Raw genomic sequence first — 26,385 nt, forward strand, 5'->3', positions numbered from 1 at the left:
AAAATTCTAGGGACAGAAAACAAACCAGAAGTTGCCTGGAATTAGGGATTGGGAGAGGTGTTGCATATAAGGGGACACGGGGAAATGTATTGGTGTGATGGACTGTTCTAGATCTTGATTGACTCATGACTGAATGACTTCATCAGAACTCACAGAATACTATACACAGTATACTATAAAGAATGAATTTCATTGTATCTTAGACTTACCTTAATAAAAGAAAAATCCCCATCCCCCTTACCCCCAAATGGTCCCATTAGAAAAAAAAAATCTCATGGACTAGAGGCCCTGATGCTAGATGAGAATTTATCAGCTACCCAAATTGTCCCTTTCTTGCTTAAACCTCTCTGCCCCTCGGGGAAATGGAGTAGCTAGGGAACAGAGATGAGCTGAAAGAGTTAAAAAAGAAAAAAAAGAAAAAAAAAAAAAAAGAAGCTGACCTCGTCCTACTGCCAGCCTATCTCCCCCTACCACCGTAGGACTGCAGCCTCAAACAGTGCCCGAACCAGGGAGGGCAGAGACTCTCTGTTGTATAAAAACTTAGTCTTCCTTATTACACTGAGCTGGACATTTGACTGCTCAAATGAAACTGTTCAGAGAGACCAGAAAAGCTATGGGATTAACCTGAATTCAAACTGGGCATGGAAAGAATCAAACCACAGAGGGGACTGGAAGGGACAGTGGCAGAAAGAATAAAGTGACTTTATGATCATCTCCCTGTGGAACCTGCTCTGTATACTACAACAGCTATGTGTGCAATTAGCACACTTATTACAAAGGACTAATCCCTCCCACGTGCTGAATAGAGAGCTCCTTGTATTCCAAATGAGTGAAATAATATTATTATAACTTAATAGAATGTTTTCAAGACATACGTCCTGAAAAAGTGAATCGGGCCCCCTGTGCAAGCATGAGCAGCAGCAGCAGGGCACGATTCCATGATCTTAGAGGTATTCAGACACCACCGAGGCCAAATGCTGCAAGATCCCCATTAGAAGGAAAATTTGTCTGCCATGCACATCGCTGTAACCCCAGGGCCCAGGACAGTGCCTGCGACAGAGGAAGAAGACAGGTTTTGAATGGCTGCATGAATGGAACTCCACGATGCAAATAGGAAATTATAAACAAGGATGGTTCCCCACCGTCCCCCACCCCCCGGCTTGAATTGCAAATTTTATTTAATTGCAATTATAATGATTTTACAGGTCAGGGGTTTGGGCACCTGTGACAGTGGGGTAAGTCCCAGCTTAAGAAGGGTAGTTCCCATCACCTAAAGGCAGCCGGTAGAAAGGGGAGTCTGTAACCATCCCTGGAAGGCTCTGTGTCTGAAACACAAACTAGAAGAAAAGTTTGTTCAAATTCTCCATGGAGAATATTTATTTATTTATTTGTTTATTTATATTCTTCTTGCATACTCTAAAACGCACAGTGTGAATTTCCTTTCCTCAGAAACAGTTGTGAGCCTGGTCAATTTATCGGAGCTCTTCAGAAGGTCTTCGGAAACGGTGCCTTAGGTTTGAGCTAAGCGAGTCACAGAGATTGGTCATGAACTACTACAAAATTACAGGAGATCTAGTTATTATCCAACAGTTACTAGAAAAGCATTGAGAACACCAGACATACAGCCAGACAGAGAGGGTAATAGAAGAGCAGATGCTATTTAAGTCAGGGATTTCCATATAGATGACTCTATGTACAGTATCAGAATTCTCTTACAGACAGTAAACTGATGCTTCGATCATTATTTTAAGGGTACTCTAATATAAATACAAGTCTCACTAATTTTAATCTTTTTTTCTTTGGCTCACAAATGCACGAAAATACCATAAACAGTTTTCTGAACTTACTGCATTAATATATATAAATAAGATACATTACAAATGGGAAGAAAATACAAGACGCCTCTTTAACATGGTAAATCTCTGAATATAAATAAGGAATTATTTCATTTACCTACAATTTAAACAGTCCTTGAAATCATTACATGAGTTCTTCCCCTACCCCCAAAAGGTCAGACAACAGAAATATACACAATTCTGCACAAATCAGTCTCTAAAAATACAACAACAGTATACCTGTAGCAATGACTCTGCTAGGATTTTCCCTTAACAGGGTACTAATGGAGAGGGTGTGACTCTTGTCAGCTAGTGGTACTTTGTCTCATCTGTCATCACCTCAGGCAGGAGAAACACTGACAACAAGGTCAACTCTCGCCAACAGTATGTTCCTTGGTCCCTGTGACAATGTCTTAAAAAACATCTTTCCTGGGATTGTTGGGCAAGCTGGTTTGCAGCATGTTTGGCCCTCAGAAACTGCTGAAGGTAAAGTTAATTTTCTTGGAGTGGGAGACATGCTGTGATCTATCACCAAGCCACACTCACTATACATACATATACATAGAGAGAGAGAGGTATATATAACTGTACATATATACTGTGTTCCTAATGTGCAACTTTTTAAAAAGAACGTTATTTCCTACTAACTATAACAAGCTTAAGTAAGGTTTAAACAGTATTCTTCAAGATATTATATTTTCCCTCAGTGAGATAGCCTATGTGTTTCAGCAATTTATGGAGGTTGTCCTAGAGTGCCGGAAGGAAAGGGGACTCCCATAAATTTGTGTTCTGTAGAGGCCAATTACAGATCCTGGCCCAGTCTTTCTATCTCCTCAATGAGGAAGTCAATATCAGACTGTGTAGCAGCTGGGTTCGAGATGACCATCCGGAAAAAGTTGGCCTTGTCCCCCTGAGGCTGGTAGCCAACCATCGTTGTGCCAGACTCCATCATCAGGGCTTTGATTTTGGGAGCCACCTTGTGATGGAAAGCATAAAACAAAACTCAAGACCAGTATTAACACCACTCTCTTTTCAACAATGCAACCCATTTCTTAGTTGAAAGAAAGAGCAATTGGCTTCACTCTCTGAATTTATACTGGCATAAAGGCAAATATTTTATACAAGTTTCTTTTGTGGTTAATATCCAATGACTGAGTCTATCTACCCAATCATAAATTCCCTCAGAAACTACTGTGTGACTGAATTTTGAAAGCCAGTCATAGAACAATGATAAAATGAAAAACAAAAACAAAACATTCTTATGGGCTACAACACAAATTAAGTCTTCTGAATAATCCAGAGCCCAGGATACTGCCTGGCACACAGACTATGCTCAGTGAATATTTTGTTAGATGAATGAGATATTATATAAATTAAATACTAATACCAACATCTACAAATAATAAACTGGATATAGAAATCAATGGCTAGAATGAATCAGCATTAGAGTGGACTTGACCTTAGTAAAAGACATTTTAATAGATAAACTTAATTTGGAAGTTCCTAGGAATAGGTATATCATTCAATTGCCCCACATACAGCCCCATCAACTTAAGGCAGGGATGCGTCCTTTAGAGGTTCCCCCTATGTCTGAATCTCAGTAAAGGGATAATCCAGATTCAGAGAGAATATAACAAGATGGCTCCCTACCACCCCAAGTCTTTATTTTGTTATTTCTCCTCCATAAGAAGGACACATTAAAGTATGGATGTTCTGACCAGTCAGAAATTGTAGAGGGTTAGATGAGACAAGGAGAGATTCCATACCCTGTGTAGTTTTTCCCGTCGTTCAGGGCTATCTGGAATGCCCCTGAGGCTTTGTGGAATATACCAGAAACAGACGTTTGTATGCTCAGGCTGCAGAGATTTTCAGAAACAAACCAGAAAATTATGAGAACTTGAAAGAAATCTGTTCCCAAACCCTTATGTACCTTTGGTGGGAGGCTCTCAGATCAAAAATATATATGTGTTTTAAAAAGGGCTTCAAGGGGCGCCTGGGAGGCTTAGATGGCTAACTATCTGCCTTCAGCTCAGGTCATGATCTCATGGTCCTGGGATCGAGTCCCACGTCATCTTCCCTGCTCAGCAGGGAGTCTGCTTCTCCCTCTGCCCCTACCCTGATCATGTTTGCTCTCTAATAAATAAATAAAATCTTTAAAAAGGGGGGAAGGCTTCAAGTTCATCTTGAAGGCAACGTTACTTCTATACTAGGGAGAAAAATGCCTAGTTACCCTGTCATATCTGACAAGAGAGCTGTTTCCTATAGCCAATTTTCTAGATGACCAAAGACCACATTTTTTTAAAAAAGATTTCATTTATCTACTTTAGAGAAAGAAAGAAAGTATGAGCAAGTGGGGATAGGGGCAGGGGGGCAGAGAGGGGAGGGGCAGTGGGGGAGGAAGGGGGACAAGCCCACTGGGCTGAGCACAGAGCCAGATGCAGAGCTCACTCTCACACTCCAAGACTATGACCTGGATCTCAGGACCACAAGACATGACCAGAGCCAAAACCAAGAGACAGCTGCTCAACTGACTGAGCCACCCAGACACCCCATTCAGGGTCTCAAAGTTATCACCTTTAAACACTGAAGTGTTAAAAAACTATTACATTTGGGTAGTTTTTTAAAAAAGAGTGTCATTCATCTTGCCATTTTGTAGTGCCTCTTATATGGACGATGCTCGGCTGAGCACACTAAATATTTTATGAGAGTATTATTTTGATATTGAGTCTTCTCTTGATGACTCGGGATTACTATAATGAACTTTAATATGACATCTAAACCGTAAGACAGTCTCACTGAGATGCCTAGAACTGTTTAGTGTCCTTGCTCTAAAAACTCCTATCCTTTTCGAGTTCTTCTGTATTCTTGCCATAATTTTTCAATTTCCTTCCTAGCTGCTGTTTGCCTCACTCTGCCTGCCTCTAACTGGCTGGAGATATCACATTTGTCTCTAATCTGCTAGAATGTTTAAAATAGTGTAAATGATCCAAGTTTGGTCCCATAGGTGAAAGGCATGACCACCGTATCATTAAGTTGAACTGCTCAGGGCTTTTTCTTCCTCATTTTGTAACTCTCTAGTGTGTTCCTGATAGTTCAGGTTGCCTGATGAATAGACCAAACTGAATGTAGGTGGTGTTATATTATACTGGTTTATGAATAGATTATCTTTTATTGAACCCTGGCTCCTATTCCAACTTTCTTTGTCCAACTGTGAGCTCTATTAGGGCAGAGACAGTGTCAGTTTTGGTCACTACTATATAACCCAGTTTATGGCCTGGAATCTGGCACACGGCAAGCATTCAGTCAATAGTATTAAGACAAGCTTCTTATTGTGTGCAATGTGGATATGAACTCAGGGCTGAAACAACAAAAAAATTTTTTGAGGTGAGGGGAGGAGGAGAGGGGCAGAGGGAGAGGGAGAGGCAGAGAGATCTTAAACAGGCTTCACGCCCACTAGGTGAGCCAGATGCGGGGCTTGAACTCACAGCCCTGAGATCATGACCTGAACTGATATTAAGAGTAGGATGCTTAACCAGCTGAGCCACCCAGGTGCCCCAGGGCAGAAACAATTTTATCTTGCTCTCCTCATCATGAATTTATGTAAAGTAGAACTTCATTTTAGATCCAGTCTTGGGAGACAAAGATACATATATCTTATGAACTTCCTGGAACTGAGAAATAATTTATCATGCAGGTTCAACACAATAATAAGACATACCCAGGAAAAATAAAGGATTCAAATACGCCAAGCAAAGGCCTCTTGTCTGCAAAGGGCTGGTCAAGAGCTGTACCATTTTAGAAAAGACCAAGGGCAAATGTCATCCCAATGCTATCAAAAGAGAAGCTCATAGACACAGAGGGAATTAAATGAAGAGTACATAAAAAAATAAAAATTCAGAAGCAGCTTCTGGCAATGTGGGTAAATATGGCTTCGGGAGCATCCCTCACGAGATTTTCTGGAAATGCTGTGCTTCTAGTCTATGATGACAACTTACCTCACCGTCGAAAACCATCTCAAATTCTTCTCTGTTTTTAATCTTGGCATAGAGGTATTCGGCCAATTCCAAGCATTTGTTGATCTGATTTTCAAATCCCACTGTGCCCTGGTTTAGGAAAAGAAAAGTCATGTGTGTTGGTAATGGGTTGCATTTTCCTGTGATGAGCATTTGAGAAAGCTACGCTGACCCTGTCTACTGGAAATACCTACCAGAGTAACCTTGAAGATGGTTAGAAGAGCTACCTAATTCAATGAGTGCAGTTTCTTCAGGCCTTGCAAACGAGAAGATGAAGTACGTCTATTCTCTTTTGAAGGTGCTCTAGTCTCTGGGCAGTAAGTCTCAATAGGGCTTGTAGCTCCCCTCTACTTACCCACAGCATGGGCCTGAAGCCTATTGTTAGTTTGCTTTAGGATAGTGCTGCTCAAAGTGTGACCTATGGAATGAGGCCAGTCCATAAACTACGACTGGTCCATGATAATTTGAGAACAGGAATTGAGATTAAGCAGTAAAAATCTTTAACAGCATTTGACAGTAATTTTATGTCTACAGACTCTAGTTTAAAAAATTAATGTTTAAGCTTTAATGTTTCTGGTAATTCCTCATCATCTATTGTATTGGTCCATGATAGGTTAAAAAAAAACAACTGGTTCTTCACCATGGAGTTTGTGAAATACTGCTTTAGCACCCACCTTCCCCAGCAGTAAGTCCTAGCCGAGCATGTCCCCATCCTCCCTGGGAGGCTACCTTCCACATAATACAGTATTATCCCTTTCTGGTGTCAAGCAGGCAGGCAGGTGGGGAAGCCACCAGTCTCGGGACATGCCCTAAGATTGCAATAGCTCCAGCTATTGACAAACTGGTTGAGCGTGAGTTTCAAAAGCCAGCACGGCTGATTAATAACAACAGCATGGGGTTGTTGAATGGGTTGGTGTTAACAAGGCGAGCAGATGCGCAAGGCTGGTTTGTAGGTTGTTAATGGGCCAGGGCAGGGTCCAACATAGGCAAAGCATGAGCCTCCCCAAGTAGTCATTGCTGAGTGTGATTTCCTTGGCTAGTCCACTTTCCACTTGAGAAAGAAGCCAGCACCAGGGCCCCACCTCAGCCATCAATTCACTATGAGCCAAACTCCTTGCAGATGGTTCAAGAGGTTATTTTGGGCAAAATGAATTCATGGCTATTTATATGTGTAAAATACCCACGATTGCTTTGTGGTAGAAATCAGGCTATATCTATATTAAGACAAAATGACTTAATGAGGAAAAAAAATAATAATCCATCAAATCCTTCCTACAGAAAAAACATTTGACTAGATATATTGCTGGAAAACCTTGTTGTTTTGGTATTAGTAGATACAATCTTAAATGTGGAAATTATTAAAATTTACAGGAGGTGAATCAAAACAATGGTTGCAATATAAAGCCGTGAAATCAAAATTGCCTTAATTGATTGCATACAAATACTTTTAAAACAATAGTCAAAATCCTCTTCCCTACCCATATTTAGAGGGAAATTTCAATCATCTGCTTTTTTTTTCTAGATACAGAAATGCACCCCAAAAGATTGATAAATATAGACGTGGCATGCCTTAGTCTAGCAGTAGGATTTCTCAGAATAAAGCATGCGATTTTCCAAAATAGCATATAAAGTACAAATAATCTTACATTCTCTATATCTGCACTATATAATTTCAGCATCCCTAAGGATTACAGAGGAAGTCTCTATCTTGGCAAAAGTTTTAGTTGTTATAAGAGAAAGTTACAAGAAAACTTCATGTTAATTCAAATTGAGGAGACTGAATGGAAGGAGGGAGATTTTGACATAAAGGATAAAGTGATCTCATTTGCAAACAAAGAAAATATAGTTAACTCAATTATCTAGATATTGATTGCACACATATTAAACTATCTGTGATATATCTTTGCCTCTCTTTTGCCAGGCAGCCTATGCAGATTGCATTTCTGCTCTATTTCCTGAATTCTCTCCTTCATACCTTTGCTTTCCACATCAGCCAGAACTTGAAAATGTCCACGTGGCGACCACACTGGATTGCCTTGTCCCCAGTGTCATAAGAGACGTCGTACTGCTTGTCTGGCTGGAAAAGGTATCCTGCACACATCTGGTTGCATCCTTGGAGTATACCCTATTGTGAAAATCAAGATGAGTTTGCGTCTGTATTCATAGCAGAGTTGTAAATGACTTTGAAACAGGGCTGGTGGAAGGAGGGACTTGGGATCACATGTGACCTTACTTCTCATGTCTTTAGGGGCCTTCCATTTGTTCTGATGTCTTTCTTGAAAACCACCCCTGGAAAACACCTTTGCCCCTTTCTCTCGGTTACTCTGATTAGAAAATGATTTTTTGTCTCAGGTGCTTACAACAAGGGATCCACTGTCCCTCTAGGGGGCATTTAGAAATGTGTGTGGGAGTGTTGGGTTGTTTCCAAGACCAGGAAGTGCTATGGCATTCAGTGGACAGGGGCTGGGAATATAAAATTCCTGCAGTGGCTGGAGATAGTCTCACACTGTGAAAAATTTTCCTCCCTCCAAGCACTGCCCCACCACCCCACCCAAAGTCTTCTAGTCTTTTCCAGGATCTCCTGTACTGTTAACAGACACTCTATTAGGAAAGTAGTAAAGAGTTTGGGCAGGCTCCGGCTCCTACAAGCTGGAGACAGATTTTTGGAATAGCCTCAGTGCGCAAACATTTTACTGGAGCAACAGTGCTTTTGAGAGCAGGGTCCCATTACTAGATGCTTAAAGAACTAACTCATTTACAGAAGCTTTTTAGCCAACATTCCTTGTTGCTCTAAGTTGACATTTGCAGTTATTCCCAACTGACCTCAGCTCTTCAGACCACAAATTCATGCTAAAGACCTATAGAATGTTCCAGGGAGAGCTCTTTGTATTCACTGAGATGAGAGTTGCTGGCTCACCCAATGGCTTTCACTTTTGCCTGTCCAAACACGAAGGAATGAGCAATGAAATGATGCCCTTATAGTTTTGGTCACAGGCAGGGCCCTGAGACTGAACAGTAGTAGGAAGGGCAGTGGAGGGCGAGAGCCCAGAGGAGGCAGGAGCTGGCTGGAGGCTGAGAGGCAAGGGCAGGAAGGACAGCAATGGTAGTCTCAGTGGGGCTGTCAACCTCGGTGTCTGGCAAGTATAGTAAGAAAGCAAAAACCACCACCCCCAAACCCTATGCTCTTCTCTTCTCGTGCCTCGTAAAGGACATTCAGGCTGCCAGCTCATCTTTGGAGGGAGCACAGACCTTTTCCTTGACAAGAATGGCAGAGCACTGCAACAGCACGCCCATCATCTTGTGAGGGTTCCAGGTGACTGAGTTGGCCCTGAAAGAAGCACATGATATGCTCTGAGGAGAAGGCGCAGGAGTCAGCAAGACGCAACTGTCCTCTTGAGGAAAATGCAACCCGTTGCAACTGGGGCCAGTGTACGTTTTCGATGCCTTGCCCCCCAGATTGGCTAGTCAAGTAGCCAATCTCAGGGTCCTGGGTTGCACACTGCCTCTTCTAAATAATGGCTATTAATAACAGCTAACATTTATGAAGAGTGTTTATGACGTGTCCTGTTGTCCTGAGAGCTTCGCAGGCATGACCTCAGTGGTTAGGAACTCAGGCTTTGGAGCCAGACTGTCCAAGTCTGAATGCTGGCTCTGCCATTTGCTAGTTTGGGCAAGTAACATAATTTCTCTGTGCCTCGGTTTTCCCATCTGTAAAATGGGGAGAATAGCGTCTGCCTCACAGAAGTTGATAAAGGATAAATACAAAATGCTAATAACCATTCTTGGAATATCTAATTCTCACAACAACCCTGCGAGGCAGGGACTATCATTACCTCTATTTTACGTGGAGAAACAGAAGCACGAAAGGGTTAAATACCCAAAGTCAAACAGCTGGGAAGTGCCAGAGCCAAGATTCAAGTCTAAGGAGTCTGACGACAGGGCCAGTGCTCACAACTCTTCGCTAGCCTGCCTCCCTCTAGGAGCCAGACCCTGGCTTCTTTCTACCTTCCTGTTCTCATTTATAAAATGGGCTGGCAATGCTGACCTACCTGCTTAGGAGGTGGTATGAAGAGTGACACCTAAAAGCAAGGATCATTTAGGTAATTCAAGGTTTTGACTACTTAGCAGCATTGTTTAAGTGCCAAATGAACCTGATATTGCCAGTGTAGGCTGCAGTGGTAGCTGAACAAACACGGTTTCCTAGCAACCACAGCAGTCGTTCAGACACAATAAAAGGGTTAAGGAGCAGGCTAGCTAAGCCATCACAGGGACAAGTCGGTACAGTCTATGATGACAGGAACGGGGGTAACTTGCTCCAGTGGTTTCCAGACTCCTCCCAATATGGGCCGGCCCACAGCTGGCCTCTGCACCTTAATACCTGTGAAGGATGTTTTCCCCAGGCACAGCAATTGGCTCTGAACTATACTGCCTCTGTCCTCCCTAGAGCTAAATCCTTGCTGTGAATTTTTAACCTCTTCATTCTGCTGAGGTCCTTTAGGCGGAAAATAATTTAGTGTCTATGTGACTCTAGGGTGTGTACTGTGTTTCGAGGAGAAGTAAGACCTGAAGTACTTTCGCCCCTTTGCACATAGTAGAATAACCTTTGTGAAAGAGCCCTGTGAAGAATTCTTTGAAAAGGTGACTAAATGTTTATCTCAGTAAAAATCATCAGTGTCAAGCCATATTTAAAAGGCAGGGCATTTAATCAATTTTCTCATAGCTATCATTCACTGACTCTTTAAAAACATGTATTTAGGTCTCAAAAAATGTCTTAAATGGTTTTTTGAATGTCCTAGAGGACTGAAGCAAATGACTCTTGGCTGTTACAAATGTAAAATCATAAAGACATGATACGGATTCAATTTCTTCCAGAAGACATATGTGCTTCAAGATGTTTGAAAAAGCTAAACCTTTCAGGTTTTCCTAGACTCAAAAGATGGAAAATGAAAATGGCCTGAAAAATCTAAAGTACAGTTGGATTGGCTCATCTCCATTTCCTATATTATCCGATGATTATGCTTCAGAGAGTCAGCTCCACTCACCTTGACACTGGCCTTTCAAGACCGAGCCAGAAGGAAAGAGGCAGAGTAGAGGCACCTAAGACTCAAGCCAGAGTCCTGGCTGTGAGAGAAGCCACTGGTGCACTTTCCCTGCCCCCCCCACCCCCCCCACCCCCCCGTCCACCTCTTCCCTCCGTCTGCTCTCACCTCTCTCTACTTTGCTTCAGCCACACCGGTCTCTTTGATGGTCCTCCAACTTGCCAAGAACAACCCTACTTCAGGGCCTTTGCACTTGCCCTTTTACCATCTGGAATGCTCTTTTATGTATCCTTGCTTCCTGTCCCCCTTTATCCCAGGATCTGCTAAAATGTCACATCCTCAGGAAGGTCTCTGACTACCCCGTCTCAGATAGCATGCCTTTGTCCTCACTGTTACCCTAATTCTGCTTTGTTTTTCTTTACTATGAGACAGACTAAATATCTGTTTATGGATAAACACTGATGTGTAACTTTAAACAAGTTACCCCCGTTTCTGTCATCATCCTTCTACTGGACAGGAAGCTTCAGGAAGGTAAATCCCTTCGTTGATAATGCTTTTTAGAAACTGCCTTATTTTTCCTACATGTACCAGATACATATTTTTTCATAGAAAAGTGCCACAGGTGGCTGGACTGAAGGCAGGTAACTGAGTATTCACATTCATGGCTGCCTGGCTCGTGATAGGTGCTCAGGAAATATTTGCTGAATGAATGAATGAATCAAGGTGAGTTCATTCTGGATCAATATTTTGGAGCCAGGTTAAAGTCATATTTGGCTTATGACTGCATTCTCTCTAATCAGAAGCTTCTGTTCCTGATATGAAATGTGCCAGGTTAGCAAGTGAACACAAGAAATGATCCTTCTTCTAGCTGGCGGGGTAGGGGCCTGGTTCTTCTGGGTGGAGGTGGGTTTTGATGTCTCGGTGCTCCTCTGGGTAACCTTCTTTGCCTCCTCAGCCACTGTAGGTGACAGCAGAGGGGACTGCCATTTGCAATGGGTGCAAGATCCAAACATGCCAGAGGATTTGACCACCCACCAAGTAAACTCAGTAATTGAGGACAGGAAACAAAGGGGTGGGGGTGAGGGTTTCATGTTGGGAGCTTGTGCAGAAATGGCTCAGGTACTGGGCCAGGAAAAATAAAAAGTAGAACTAGAAAAAACAATCATATTTGGCTTAGAACCACCTGCTAAACTTAAACAGTGAGCAAAGAAAATAAATTAGTTAGATCAACTGAGTGTTCTATCGTGTTCTCAGCAGTAAATTAAATGAGAAAGAAGAGTGGACTGAACCAGTGCCCATTTCTGTGCCCTTGGCTAACTCTCATTTAGCCCCTAGGTCCCCGCCTACCTTCTCTTCTCTACCACCCGGCCTCCCAGCAATCACACCTGTCGTTGTGCTTATCACGTTGTGTTGTAACTGTTTTTCCTATATTGTGAGCTCACTGAAGACTCCTTTGACTGGGAATCATGTTTGGTTCCCCAGTGCCTCGAATACAGTAATTGCTCAATAAATGCCTACTGAACTAAAGTGGACTTAGATTGAAATAAGACGTTGGGAATCAGGGTAGAGAACATCAGTGGACTGGACTGCGCAGCATGTTTGATGGCCTGAATGGAAGGCGGCCCTGAGCTCAGGCCCTTACCTTTCTATGCCGCTGAGTTTGTGGCGGTGCTTCCGGGACATGAGCAGCCCACCGCCCCAGGCAGCCTGTGGGGGCAGAGACAGGAGGGGAGGGGGAGCAGTGACATTTTAGAATCCCCAAACAATCACTCCACACCCCTAGTGAAATGTGAGAGAGAAGGGAAATGGTGAAAAACGTTGAGTTTGTTTGACAAAAGACACCCACACTGATGGTTCAACCAGGGGCAGTTCTAACTATTTATCATCTGTCACTTCTTCTCCAAAAGTTCCTCCAGGTTAACCTCAGAGCGGTGGTGTGACTGATGCAGGTAAATCGGGCCTGAGCCTATGGTACCAAGACCCAAAGGCCCAGAGTACTGCGGAAAGCCAGGGGCACTCAGTGAGCCCCAGCATGGCTCTGGAAGTGACACAAAGGACAGGGTGCGCCATCTGATTCTCCCTGGGGTAGAATTCTAAGGGCTCCTGATAAAACTCAGAAGGCAGCAGCTATGCCAGGCTTGGGGGTCTCTCCACAAGAGTTAGACATTTTTGTGGGTGCCCTGATGCAAGTTGACTGAATAGCTTGGGATGCCACATGACACAAGAGCAGCCTTTGGTGGTCATGTGCTCAACAGTTGGGCAGATTACCCAACTGTCCAGTTATGAGAAGTTATAGCCATAAGATCATGGAGAGGGAAAAAGGAAAAAATACACCCAGTCTCTATGTTCCTGGGAAAATTTGGGACTAAATCTCTTGGTTGATAACACCTTCCTCATAGGACTTTTTTTTTTTTTTTTACATGTACCAGATACATGTTTTTTGCTTTGTTTTGTTTTTGAGAAGTATCATAGATGACTGGATTGAAGGCAGGTAGATGAGTTTCTGGATTCATGGCTACTTTGTCTACATCGTATCTTAGACATTTTTCGCTCTGAAACCAGCTAAATTCCACTTTGCACCTATTTTCTAGACAAAAGCTTCCTGGAAAGGTGGTGGGGACTGTATTATCACAAGAACCACAGAAGATGGTGGTGGGCCAGTGAGCAGCTAGGTGAGTCCTAGAAGATGTACAGGCCCATAGTATGTACTTATCATGAATGGCCAGCTAGAGGCCAGAAGGGCTGAGCTAACGTGATGTGTAGAGAGCACCGGCTGGGGCACTGGGAGAAGCTTGTGGCAAATCATAAAGCAGAGCTGTTGCCACCCCCAAATGGACTGGCCACTCTGAGTTCCAGCACTTACATCGACATGCAGCCATAGGTTATATTTCTCACATATATCTGCAATCTCCTGTATCGGATCAAAAGCCCCATACACAGTCGTGCCAGCAGTTGCATTGACGTAAAGAGGAACATATCCCTGTAAGGGAAGAGAGACAGGCTGATTAGTCTTTCCAACCCTCTCCTTTCCACATGAAGTATAAGAACTGCCGTGGCATTTCTTTCTGACAGAGATCAGCTAAGCTGACGTGATGTCAGACACTGTCTCTGGGAAAATGCTTTGTTGGTCCATTTACTCATTCATTCAACAAACAGATTTTGAGGGACATTTATGTGCCAGGCCCTGTTGTGGAGCTGCAAGGGAATACAGCCGTCAGCACTACAGAAGGAGATTTCTGTCCTGTGGAGTTAACATCTAGTCAGTGTGTGTGTGTGTGTGTGTGTGTGTGTGTGTGTGACAAACAAACAAAATTAAATAAGCAAAATACACAGCATGTTCAATAGTGATAAGTTCCATGGCAAACAGTAAAGCAGGAAAGAGTAATAATAAATGTTTGGGGGCAGCCCAGGTGGCCCAGCGGTTTAGCGCCACCTTCGGCCCAGGGCATGATCCTGGAGACCCGGGATCGAGTCCCACTTCGGGCTCCCAGTGCATGGAGCCTGCTTCTCCCTCTGCCTGTGTCTCTGCCTCTCTCTGTGTGTCTCTCATGAATAAATAAATTAAATCTTTAAAGAAAAATAAATGTTTGGAGTGATGGGCAGGTAGCTCTGAACATCATCCGGGTATTACAAAGCTCTGTTGCTCTAAGTGTACTGGCGTAATCATTATACTGAAGCATTATTTATTTTTTATTTTTTACAAGATTTTATTTATTTATTTGACAGAGAGAGTGAGAGAACACAAGCAGGAGGAGCTGCAGAGGGAGAGGGAGAAGCCGACTCCCCACTGAGCAGGGAAGCAAGGAGCCGGATGCTGGACTGAATCCCAGGACCCTGGATCATAACCTGAGCCAAAGGCAGAAGCTTATGTGACTGAGCCACCCAGGTGTCCCTAGCATTGTTCGTTTATTTAAAACATGGTAGAAGCAGAAACATTCACAAATAATGGACACAGTAAAATTTTGATGTGAACAAGAAATACATAAGTAAGTGGAGTAACAGGGCTAATACAAGCTTAAGGGACTCTAGCAGTCCTGAGTTTTTTCAAGCTCAGCTTCACCCATGCCCCTTGCTCCATCCTAGCGGAATTTCCATCCATCTCCTCTACCGACCAGCAAAAAAGCTATAGCTAGAGAATGAGGTACAAGGATTTAACCAAAACAAGGAGTTGGGAAATGCCTGACAGCTACCTGGCAGCATCTTGTGGATACATCTGTTCTGTGAGATTTTTTTTGTTTAATAGAATTTATTGAGGCTGGATTCACCAAGTACCATGGGCCATCTGCCAGGGCATGGAAGCATTTTGCCAAACAGAAGCCTAAGCTAAAATGGTATTTGTTAAAATGAGATTATACCTAACAAGTAGCAAGTAAAAAGCTCAATTAGGCTGTATCTTCATGATGCTTGGGTAGTGGATTTATTGAAGTACATCAAACTAATCACTTGGCATAATAAAGATAGGACAAGTGGCTTAATTAAGACTGAATTTCTCATTTTTCTAAAAAAAATGACATTGTATAGACAGAGCTTTAAAGTGCAATCATCTCATAAGTTGGAAATAAGCAAATACCTGAGAATATAATTTTAGAAACATAATAAAATTACCTCTTATATTATCAAAGACTTTTATTGGCAGAAAGAAGATATTTGTAAAAATTTGTATTCACTAGAGTTTAGGTGCACCACAGAGTACATACATACCTTTTGCTTGGCTTCAAGAATTTTTGCTTCTAAGTCAGCTGGAATTATCTTCCCCCTGTAATTATTATAAAGGAAGAGAAATTAAAATGAAGAATCAATGAGATTGCACATGAAAAAAACTTCAGCAGCAGCAAAAAGTAATTTAATCGGATATTTTCAACAGACCATTAGCAGCTTGGCACCCTGTACTGAGTCAGTGCTTAAGCACAATAAAACAAATTTAACAGATGAACACATTTAATATATCAAGAACCTAATATTCACTTTCCTCTGCCTACCTTTCGTTGCACTTTATCAAAATCACATTGTCAGTTCCAAAGCCAAGTGCAGCTCCAGCCTTCTTTATGGAATAGTGACTCTGCAACAAACAGAGGATGGAGGTTAGAAATCAGTCCCTTGTAAAACACCATAAACATGCGAGAGCACCCAACTCACGTGTTCTGAGGTGAAGAGGACCAGTTTGGGAACGGCCGCCATGCCCTTTGTCTTAACTTCCGGGAAGAACTTGTAGCGAGCAGCCATGATGCTGTACATGTTGGAGATGGCTCCCCCTATGAGCAAGCAGATACACTGGGAGGTGTGAAGCTCCATCATGATTGTTTCTAATAACAAAGGCTGAGCTGGTGTCTTAAAAGACAAGGGATGCAGAAAGAGGAGGGACCATATCCTGATAGATCTTGCTGGCTTCTCTATTGCCAGGGCTTCCCTCTGGCCCCTTTGCCTTGAGAATACTAGTAGTCACACTCATTAGCAAAGCCATCTAGGCAATCTGGCTAGAGGTGATTCATGTACTCCAACAGCCATGCCACCTGGAGCCTAGACAGAAATATAAGCGGTGGCAATGGCAGTGGCTGCAAAGAGACAGGTGAGTTACAACTTTCCTGCTTTCACTTTCTGCTCCATCTATTTACTGAACAAAGATGAATCTATTCTCTGAATCAGAAAGACAGAAAAAGAGAGAGTAATGGAGCCTACAGAAGGAAACAGTGACATTGCCTGGATACTTTCCTCAAAGAATAGGTCAACTGAGTTATTGATTCATTTAAGGGAGCTCTAAGTTTATTAAAATAAAACCAAACTCGTGTTTACTTAAATAAAGGTCAGAGGTAGAACAGAGGTAACTAAGTAGGTATGTCTGGCCAACACAAACTAATCACTTTTGCATCAACTCCTTAACAATTAAACAGGCAAGTTCATGGTCAACTTGGGGATGCCTGGGTGGCTCAGGGGTTGAGCACATGCCCTTGGCTCAGACTGTTATCCTGGGGTCCTGGGGTAGAGCTCCTCATCAGGCCCCCTGCAGAGAACCTGCTTCTTCCTCTGCCTATATCTCTGCCTCTCTCTCTAGGTCTCTCATGAATAAATAAATAAAAATTAAAAAAAAAACAAAAAAACAAAAACAAAGACAAAAAACATGGTCAACTTGAATTGCCTGGACAATTGTAATTCATATTTCTTCTCTTCCCCTTGTATACAATCGTGCTCTCTCTGACACCATCCCACAGTGCTTCTTACTTCCAAGAATATCTGTCCTTGTTTTAAAGATTCTTATTGTATCCACATCAAACTGGAGATTCAAAGTAGATGCACTATTTTGGCTGAAATCAATTAGTCAATTGATAATGCTGATTCACTGATCCCCAGACTAAGCCAATTGTTGTTGACAGACTAGAGTTGTTTAGCATGATTTGAACACAACCTTTGTCCGTTTTTACAGGTGAGGCACAGGCTCTGTTAGATACTACACATAGAATGCAGCATTCTTGCTAGCCTTCACCTTGACAAAGATAGGGCAGGAGTATTGAAAAAAAATATTTTTTAAGGTCATTATTCTTCCACAAACTCACTTCATGTTTAGGATAAGGAGCTCAAGGATCTATACCACAAATCTGGAGGACAGTCAGGGAAAGAGAAGAGAAACATACCAGGAGAAAATATCCCATCACCATCTTTACTTGACCATCCAACTATCTCTCTCATCTTCTTAAGTGTTATTTGCTCCATGAGGACAAATACTGGTGCAATTTCATATGTAAACCTGAAAAGGTGATGAGAAAAAAAAATGAACGTAAAGAAGTCAAACCATTTGTCCAGGGAACACAGATGATTGGTTTAGTATTTGTACTTGGGTTCTAAAAAAACGTATTCAAAACCACTAAAACATTTATTGGAAATGCATTAAGTCACCAACCATAAAATATCAGAAACCAGCCTGGGTTACCTAGAGAGGTGGTGGAAGTGTCTGCTCTGTGCTTTCTCACCAACAAAATAGATTTTTATCTGAATGGAATGTCTTAGATGTGGTCCACACAGAAAAATAGAAGGAGAAAAAATGACTTTCCTGGGTCTCCTTCACCTCTAAGATCTAAGATGATGCAAATGTTAATTGAAAAAAAGTATTCTAAGTTCTACATAAAATTGGTTTGCAACTGACTGAAACTGCCAGTTTCATACTCGCAGAATCTAAAACTCAGAGCCAAACTCTGTCTTTTAAAAACAATGTAAACATCTGAAAGCTAACTGTGAATCTAATTGGAAATATTGAGCCACGTTTTAAAGATCTCAATATAATTATCTACATGGTTTTTCTACTGATAATCCTCAAGGACAGCTATGTTTCTATAATTCTCTGAAGTCAATATCTGTCAAGAATAATTATAAGTGATGATTTTCTAATTACCAATTATAAATAATAAGAAGATAGTCAACTGGCATCCACAGCTAACTGCAGGCACCAGATATCCTGATAGGCTAGCTTTGTCTTCTGATTTAGAAGTAGCAAGCCATACTTCTCTCAAAGCAATTGAGAACAGAAGCACAGTCAAGTAGACCAGTCACTGAAACAAGATTGTGGTACCAAGGATAGGGCTTAAGAGAACTCAAAGAAGGTCCATCCATAGAAAATTAGTCCAGAAAACCAAAAGATATTTACTGACTCTGAGGATCTCTGTCTTTCTTCTTTTTGCTTGGTCTTCTTAAGCACTAGAGCCTGTGGGCTCAGCTCCGACCATGCTTGCTGAAGAGAGATTCCTAGATTGACTCAGCCAAGTGATATGGGGGGACTTTAACATTGATTAGGGTGTTTGGGCTGAATGCCAATGCTGAGGACTAATGGGAATTCTTGCTGGCTTAATGATTTAGAAAAGCTATTTGCAAGGATGAGATAACAATTGTACAATAAGACACAGGTGAAGCTACTAAGTTTTAATCATGGGGTGGGGGGAGCAATTAAATTAATCACTTGTGGTAAAAGAGGACAAAGAGATCCTGGAGGATCTCCAGGATATATCTGTTGGTAGAAGAATTTTGTTTCCAAAAAGAATATGTCCATTTTCCTTGGGAGGACCCTTGAAATTTAGGAAGAAGACCCTTGGAAATCATGTGTTCAGTTACCATCACCTCTGGAGGTCACAATCATGCTTTGGTTCTGCTCTGAGCCCCATCACCGTAGCAACCAACACTCCCTCATGTCTGATGGCCTGATAAAGGAAGAAGAAGAGAAGGATTCCTGGTTTAGCCTGTGCTGCTAAGTGTACCAAGAGGCAAACTCATGATGTGCTTCCAACCATTCTTGAACAAATGTGGTATCAATAGTGTCACTGAGTTTTGGAAATGTTGGAATGGCAAAAATGTCTGCATGGTGGAGGGGTATTGGTGGCAGTGTATGTGCTGGAGTTTCATGATACCAAGTGAGAAGTTTCTCTGGGAAAAGGCAAGGAACAAATGGAATCACACATCATAATATCAGAACCTTATCAAGGATTAGATGATGAGTTGGAGTCAAGTCAGTGTTAGATGGCCAGGCCAGGAACCACATGGGAAAGGGAGAAGGGATGGCACTGAAGGACAAAGGGTTGGTCCACTTCATGATTCAAATCAATTTAGGTCCCAGGTTTGTATGAACTAGTGATTCTTCTTAAGGACCAGGAACATGGCCATTACTCTCAGGACTATGAGGAAGAGTCTAGAGAGTTTGATCATCTAGAGACTATTCGATCTCATCTGTTTCAGTTTCCTTATCTGTACCAGGTGCCCAGTTCCTAAAATCGTCTTTCAGTTTCGTTCAATGAATACATATTGAAAGGCTATTCTCTGCCAGGTGGCATCTTATGTCCTGAGGAGACAAAGATGTTATCAGACACCATTCCCAACTTGAGGAGGAAGCTTACTAGGATGAACCCAGCATCTGTTTCTTGGCTTTGCTGCATCCTGTTTGACAGTCCCTGCTGGGGTCTGAAGGACCAGTTTTCCCACAGCTAACACCAAACTTATCCTGATTCATGACTTTAGTCCTGACATCCTCTGCTGGAAGCTGATGCATTGGTCCATGGCTGCAGATCCTCAGCCAAGCCTGACAAATGGGCTAACGTAGCGTTCCCTGTTTCTGACACTTCTCTGATCCTGCCTTCTCATCCTGGACCGTGTTAACAACTAGGAGTCTGCCTAGACACAAAGCCTTATAGAAGGCCTAAAAGTTAACCCTGGAGCAGTTGTTCTTAACTGGGGTCATGGAATCCTCTGGGAATCCTAGCAAGCTATGGTCCCTCTCTCCAGGAAGAAAATGAGGATATGAACATCATTTTTGTATACAATTATAGGAGATTCTCCTCTTGTAACCTGGACTCCAAGTTAAGTGCTCCTTCCCTAAATGACAGATAAAAGTAAATAAAGCCAAGAGATCAAAGGTCAAATATGGATTTAAAAGACCTGGTTAGATGTTAAAGTCAGAGTACAAGATGACATTTCCGAACCGGAGAACAAGAAGCTGAGACTGCAAAAGGCTCTGGGGTGAAGAACAGGGGATAGGAGGTAAGGGTTCAAAACATGACGGTGATGATCACAGTGACACTAGTTCAGAGCCGTTGTGTGTTCTGAGTAGGGTAGTGAGTCAGCCCCTTTTTAGTGGTTCAACCCAACTTCCTAGTGGGATTCACTCCAAATCAAGGCAAATTGGTTGTTAAGAGGCTCTATTTCTCTTGTGGCAGAGTCTGCTGGTTGTTAACCAGTATTGATTTTCCCCTGCTTCATTCAGTTTTATTCAGGGTTGCAATTCACCTAGATCAAAGTCTACACTTTCTAGCCTCCCTAGGTATGGCCATGGGACTAAGTTCCGGCTAAAGAGATGCTATGGCAACTGCTGCTTGGTGCTTCTGAAAAGGTTTCTTAGAAGGAAAGAACATGTCCCCCTTTTGACTGCTTACCCTCCCTCTCTCCCCTCCTTTCTTTCCTCCACCTACCTACCTTCCTTCCTTCCTTCCTCCCTCATTCCTAATTCTGGAACACATAAGTGATGGCTGGAACTCCAGCAGCCAGCCTGCACTGTGAGGTGACTCTGGGTATGAGAGTCACGTGCTACAATATGGATTGGAAAGTCACAAAGAACCTGGATCCTTGGTGACTGTCAGTCAAACTGGGAACTTATTTAATGAGAGAAATAAATAATTTTCTATGGTGACCCTCTCACTTTACAGTCCTCTTAGAGTTCTCCTCCTCACAGTGGCTGGTGGCCCATCTTCACTTTAAAAGAGAACATGTCAAAGGGAAAGCTTAGTGAGCCCCTCTGGTGACCAGAGATGATGAGATACAGAAACCAAAGAGCTGGGAGGCATCTCAAATGGTGATAGTGACCTATGTCATGGCTGCCTCTGCTAGTGTGTTCGCTGCAGGTGCACACACTGGGCACTAACCCCTGGCACCTTCTCCAGTTTTCAGAGCCACTCTGTAGGATGGATATTATTATCTCCCATTTTCTGAAGAAGTAAATGAGGCTCAGAGAAATTCAGTGATTGCTTTAAGATCTCAGTGTGTTTCAGAGGCAGAGTTCTCAGGCTTTTTTACCTCACAGCTGCTTTTCTATGACAAATGAGAACTGCTCACTGCAAGTTCTCTAACAACCTGCCTAGCAGTATAAAATGACTGATAACTCCCACTGAAAATGTCTCCTGTGTAATTTCTATGAAAATAAAGCCCCGGATACTTGAAACCATCACCTCATAACAAAGGGCTGTGATAGATCTTTGCCATTAAGATTATGAATTGTCATCAGGTGCTTGAGGCAAGGCTGTTGTGTGCGCTTGGGCACTGCTCAGCCTGCAGAGTTGGGTGTGGGAGCCCTGTTTTGGAAGAAAAGAGCTGGACATGCCATGGACAACTACATATTTGTGAAGTCTCATTTGGGTCTTCATTGGGTCCTTGCTTGGAAGAATATATCTCAAAGCTACATGCACAGGCAGGTGTAAAAGCATGACCATTAGCGTTCTTTCTTTTCTTTCTATTATCTGTTAGCACCAGATACCTTATACTTTGCCACTTGAATTAGGAGACCGAAGAGTTCTTTTTGAAAGACTACACTGAGGAATACAGTTATTATTCTCTATCACCAGTTCCACCGAAATGCAATGATAGGGCAGGTCATCAAAATGAGTATATCACTAATTAAGTCCTACTTTGCCAAAGAACAATCCTTTTGTCATTCTTTCCCATGGTTATTTTGAACACTGTCCCCGGTTGGAGAAGCAAGTGTCCCAAGGGAACACATTTCTACATAAGCCTCTGACAGTGCTGCCACATTTCATGATCTCGGGGAAACTGACTTAGAACAATTTCCAGATAATAGTTATTGCTTCTTCAGACAATGCCTTGTCTCTAGAACTGACAGAAATTATTTCGCTGTTTTAAATAACCTTCTCTATTGATCTGTTGGAATCGGGTCATATTTTATAAATATCCACTGTGTTCAGTACAGCTGCAATTACTGTGTGCCATTTAGGTGGACTGGCCTTGACCTCAGATGGCTGGGACATATTTTAGTGTTTCATGGCTGAGCTGAGGTAAGGAAAGAGTAAGGGACTTGATTTTATGAACACACACAAAAAGGAGAATTTTTGAGATCTCTCTGATGGAAGAAAAGCCTCTTAGGAGAATATCTGGTCATGAACGGCTCAAAAGAGTGAGTTCCTTTTATCCTTTTATTTACCTTGAGATTGGGCTATATATATATATAGCCCAATCTTCTCTATTGGGCTTTCTATATATATATATATGGAAACTGCAGCTGAGAATCCTATGGAATACACACTTAGAGACACTGGGTGAATTCAGTGCCTATGTCAATATGAGTGCCTATGTTAATATTGATTAATACGGGCCTTAATGGATATATACCTCTTGCTCTATTTTTCTCATTATTTTCCAAAAAGTTTTTTTAAAAGCTGTACTACCTAACTTAAAATCATTCCTTAGCATGAGATGCTCCAATTAAGCATTAGTGTCTTCTTTCGAGTTATAATTAGCACATTATGATGTCTGGGTTTGCTGATATATTTTTATCTCACAAATCATACCACAGCAAAGATTGCAAAGGCAAGGTTTTTGTTAGAGGAGGCCATATAAGCAATTGTATCTTTGACCCCAATTCCTCTGGGCTCTTCATAGCTTCGATGTTCCAATACAGACACCCCGTGAAGCTAATCATGACTTGCAAACAGGGAGCGTGGAAATCATTTTTGTTTTCAATCAATTTAATCTTTTGTGCCTTTTAGCACTAAAGGCTTCGCTTGTCACATTTGCTTTTAAAAATTTGCCACTGTTGTTTTAAATTAACAAAGCAGGAATCCTTAATTAATAGAAACTTTTCTGAATGTAGTTAGATATTTTGAGTTAGAGCATTAAATAGCCTTGGAACATACATGTATCAATGTATAATTTTTAAAAAGATTTATTTGAGAGAGAGAGAGGATGCATGTGAGGGGAGGGGGAGAGGGAAAGACAGTCTTAAGCAGACTCTGCACTGAGCATGGAGTCTAACTTAGGGCTTGACCTCATGACCCTGGGATCATGACCTGAACCAAAACCAAGAGTCGGATGCTCAACCAACCGGATCACTCAGGCACCCTACTATATAATTTTATAGTGCCTTTTCAGGTTTTGTGGCTGGTAGTAGTTTGTTTAAGAAAAATAGAGTACCTTGATCCTTAACACCTTACATTCTATCTTGATGTAAAGTGGAATTTCTCATTTTAAACAACACCCCACTTTCACCTAAATTCACTTTTCAAATCTACTTTACCATGAACTTTAAAAGTGGATGGTTATTTTCTAAGTATTTCTACAGCAGCTAAAACCCATATCATTCTTATATAGTTATTTAAAAAATTATTGTTAGAAACTTGTGTTATTATTTTCCCCTGGAAACTTTAATAGAATGTGATGCCATGGACTGGGTGTATAGATAGAGCTAAAACATTATCACAGTGTTGAGAAAAAAGACAGTACACTATAGTGACCCTCCATCAACTTGTAACCTGTCCTTGTCTCCAAAGAGGGCATGTGTATATAGAGTAAAATGTGGGGTGACTACAAGACTACCCAAGGAGAACTTGCATCCCAGAACCTTAGAGTCAGTTTCATATAAATTTATAAGAAATTGGAAACAAACGAAGGCTTTGCTGACTCAAACAAGTATGGGGAAAAATGTCAAATTCAGAAAAACAAGGAGTTATTTTGAAAGGACTATATATCACTACCAGATCAATTTTGTTTTAGAATTTTTAGGTAAGCAATAGGTTGATCAGACTGGCCTGTGGCTTTCTGGCAGCTTTAACTGTAAAGGAAATATGCCCTAAATGATGAGGACCAGTGGGCTTAGATGGGAAAATGGACCAAGATCATATTTCAAAATGTGACCTCTTTAGATACATCATTAGGAGACACTGAGTTTTTTAATATGAAATTTCATACTTAAAATCAAGAAATTTCATACTTAATTCTGAAAGCTAGAATTATTCTTTCTCTTGACCATGCTCTCATTAAATTGCATTATTCATTAAAATTAGGTTGAGTATCTACTATTAAATAAGAACTGTGATAAACCTAAAAGATTTTAAGAGAAAAGATGATTAGGACAACTGAAATAAGGTTAATATAGGACCATTGGAAGTGGACTTTTAAAGCAACAAGCCATAATCATACATTATGGTTGCTCGTATGAAAATAATATATGGAACTTACATATTGGTATTGGCAGTTGATGTCAGCCATTCGCCAGCTAAACCAATGATATCCAATCCAGTGGAGAGCTGGTTGAAAAATCGAGGATGACCTGGAGAGATAAGTAACAAGCAGGCATCAAAGCAAACCCAAATTTTTCAAGCTGTCTTCAAAGCAAAAGGCTGGCCATATTGATGGTGCCTCCATCCCAGTAGTCTAACAGGACTGCCCAAGGATATTAGGGAAGGAATGGCAGGTTGACCCACACTATACTAACCTTTAGCATTAATGATGTTCCTCAAACTTATGCTTCTGAAGAATGCTCTTAAAGTTAAAAAAAATCTTATGTCATGAAACTAATAATCTTCCCAGTGTCTAGTGTCTAATCTATTAATTTTCAGATGAACTTCTCTGTCACAATAATTTTTTATTTTTATTTATTTATTTATTTATTTTTATTTTTTTACAATTTTTATTTATTTATGATAAAAATAAGTCACAGAGAGAGAGAGAGAGAGAGAGGCAGAGACAGGCAGAGGGAGAAGCAGGCTCCAAGCACCGGGAGCCCGACGTGGGATTCGATCCCGGGTCTCCAGGATCGCGCCCTGGGCCAAAGGCAGGCGCCAAACCGCTGCGCCACCCAGGGATCCCTTTTTATTTTTATTTTTTTATAATTTTTATTTACACAATAATTTTTTAAATTACAAATCAAGATGTGGTGGTCCTAGTTTTATCTATAAATGTTTCAGTGTTTAACATCTCAAGGATTCAAGATCAAGTAAATCAACATTTATTGATGGAGGAGAGCTTGCAGCCCTCAGAGAGGGTGCGTGGCTCTGTGGACCAAACCAAGCTCAGGGAAAGTGCCAACTCCGATGCTGATGCTGATGGCATACCATCTCTGGATCCCTGTGTCACTTGAATATGATGTCAAGCATTGGTATGTTTTGTCCATATATAGTCAGGAGACCATTAAATCAAATTTATTGCTTAGATGACCTCGCATCTCCTCTGTGAAAGAGGCAAATACAGCCTCCTTCCACTCATGAAATTGTTGGTAAAATAATTGTTGTTACTATATAACTAAAACCCCTTGCAACACACAGTATGCTTTAACAGGCTTTGTTCTCAGCAAATTCAGGATTGTTGCCAAGTTTTGGCCAACTTGGCGTTCACAGGAAAACTCAATCCCACATCAGCAGGCTTGGCTAGGCTGTCATGAAGGTGTCAATGCAATAGATCATCTAAGGGTGTGTGACAGAGAACTGGTGTTAGAGAGATATGCTGACTGTTGTGTTTCCAGTAGAAATTGCTTTTGCCTCTGAAATAATTGTCAGAGAGCTAGTGTTTGAATGTTCCTGGTCTGAGCCCCCTCTCTGAAAATGTCTATTCTTTCTTGGGTGTGATGGAGACTCATTTAGAACATCCACACTATGACTTCTTATATCAGAATATACCAATCACTGTATCTAAAGAGTCCTCAAAAAATAATACTGATCTTCAGGGGAAAAAATGAAAATGCATAAACAGTAAACTTAGTGTATTTATGGGACCAGATTCCAGACATTCATGTAGATTACTCTAAATAGCTTAAACTAGCTCACTTTATTCTATTTTGCTCAGTGCCAACAGAATCTACGCAATCTCCTGCAATGTAACAAATTTTGTTGATATCCATTAAAAATATGCAATATCCATTTGAAAGCTTTTAAAAATAACCATTTCAAGACAAGACTGAATATATATATTTTTTCATAAATAAACGGAACCACACGTTGATAATATATCAAAACCACCCAATATGGTGGA

General features: G+C 41.5%; 1 protein-coding gene across 1 annotated transcript in view; it reads right to left on the reverse strand.

The window, feature by feature from the left end:
* Positions 1-1,349: 1,349 nt before the first annotated feature.
* The window catches only part of GAD1 (glutamate decarboxylase 1), a 42,367-nt gene continuing 17,331 nt past the window's right edge, over positions 1,350-26,385 (reverse strand). Inside the window, exons 6-17 of the mRNA XM_077883469.1 lie at positions 24,598-24,688; positions 17,514-17,626; positions 16,024-16,139; positions 15,867-15,946; positions 15,589-15,643; positions 13,751-13,867; positions 12,530-12,594; positions 9,098-9,176; positions 7,824-7,973; positions 5,831-5,938; positions 3,602-3,691; positions 1,350-2,811 (exon numbers count right to left, since the gene is read on the reverse strand). Coding sequence (XP_077739595.1) covers positions 2,638-2,811; positions 3,602-3,691; positions 5,831-5,938; positions 7,824-7,973; positions 9,098-9,176; positions 12,530-12,594; positions 13,751-13,867; positions 15,589-15,643; positions 15,867-15,946; positions 16,024-16,139; positions 17,514-17,626; positions 24,598-24,688 — 1,238 coding nt within the window. The 3' untranslated portion in view covers positions 1,350-2,637. The remainder of the gene's footprint in view (positions 2,812-3,601; positions 3,692-5,830; positions 5,939-7,823; positions 7,974-9,097; positions 9,177-12,529; positions 12,595-13,750; positions 13,868-15,588; positions 15,644-15,866; positions 15,947-16,023; positions 16,140-17,513; positions 17,627-24,597; positions 24,689-26,385) is intronic.

The sequence above is a fragment of the Canis aureus genome, chromosome 34 (genome assembly GCF_053574225.1).
Source record: "Canis aureus isolate CA01 chromosome 34, VMU_Caureus_v.1.0, whole genome shotgun sequence".
NCBI classification, from domain to species: domain Eukaryota; kingdom Metazoa; phylum Chordata; class Mammalia; order Carnivora; family Canidae; genus Canis; species Canis aureus.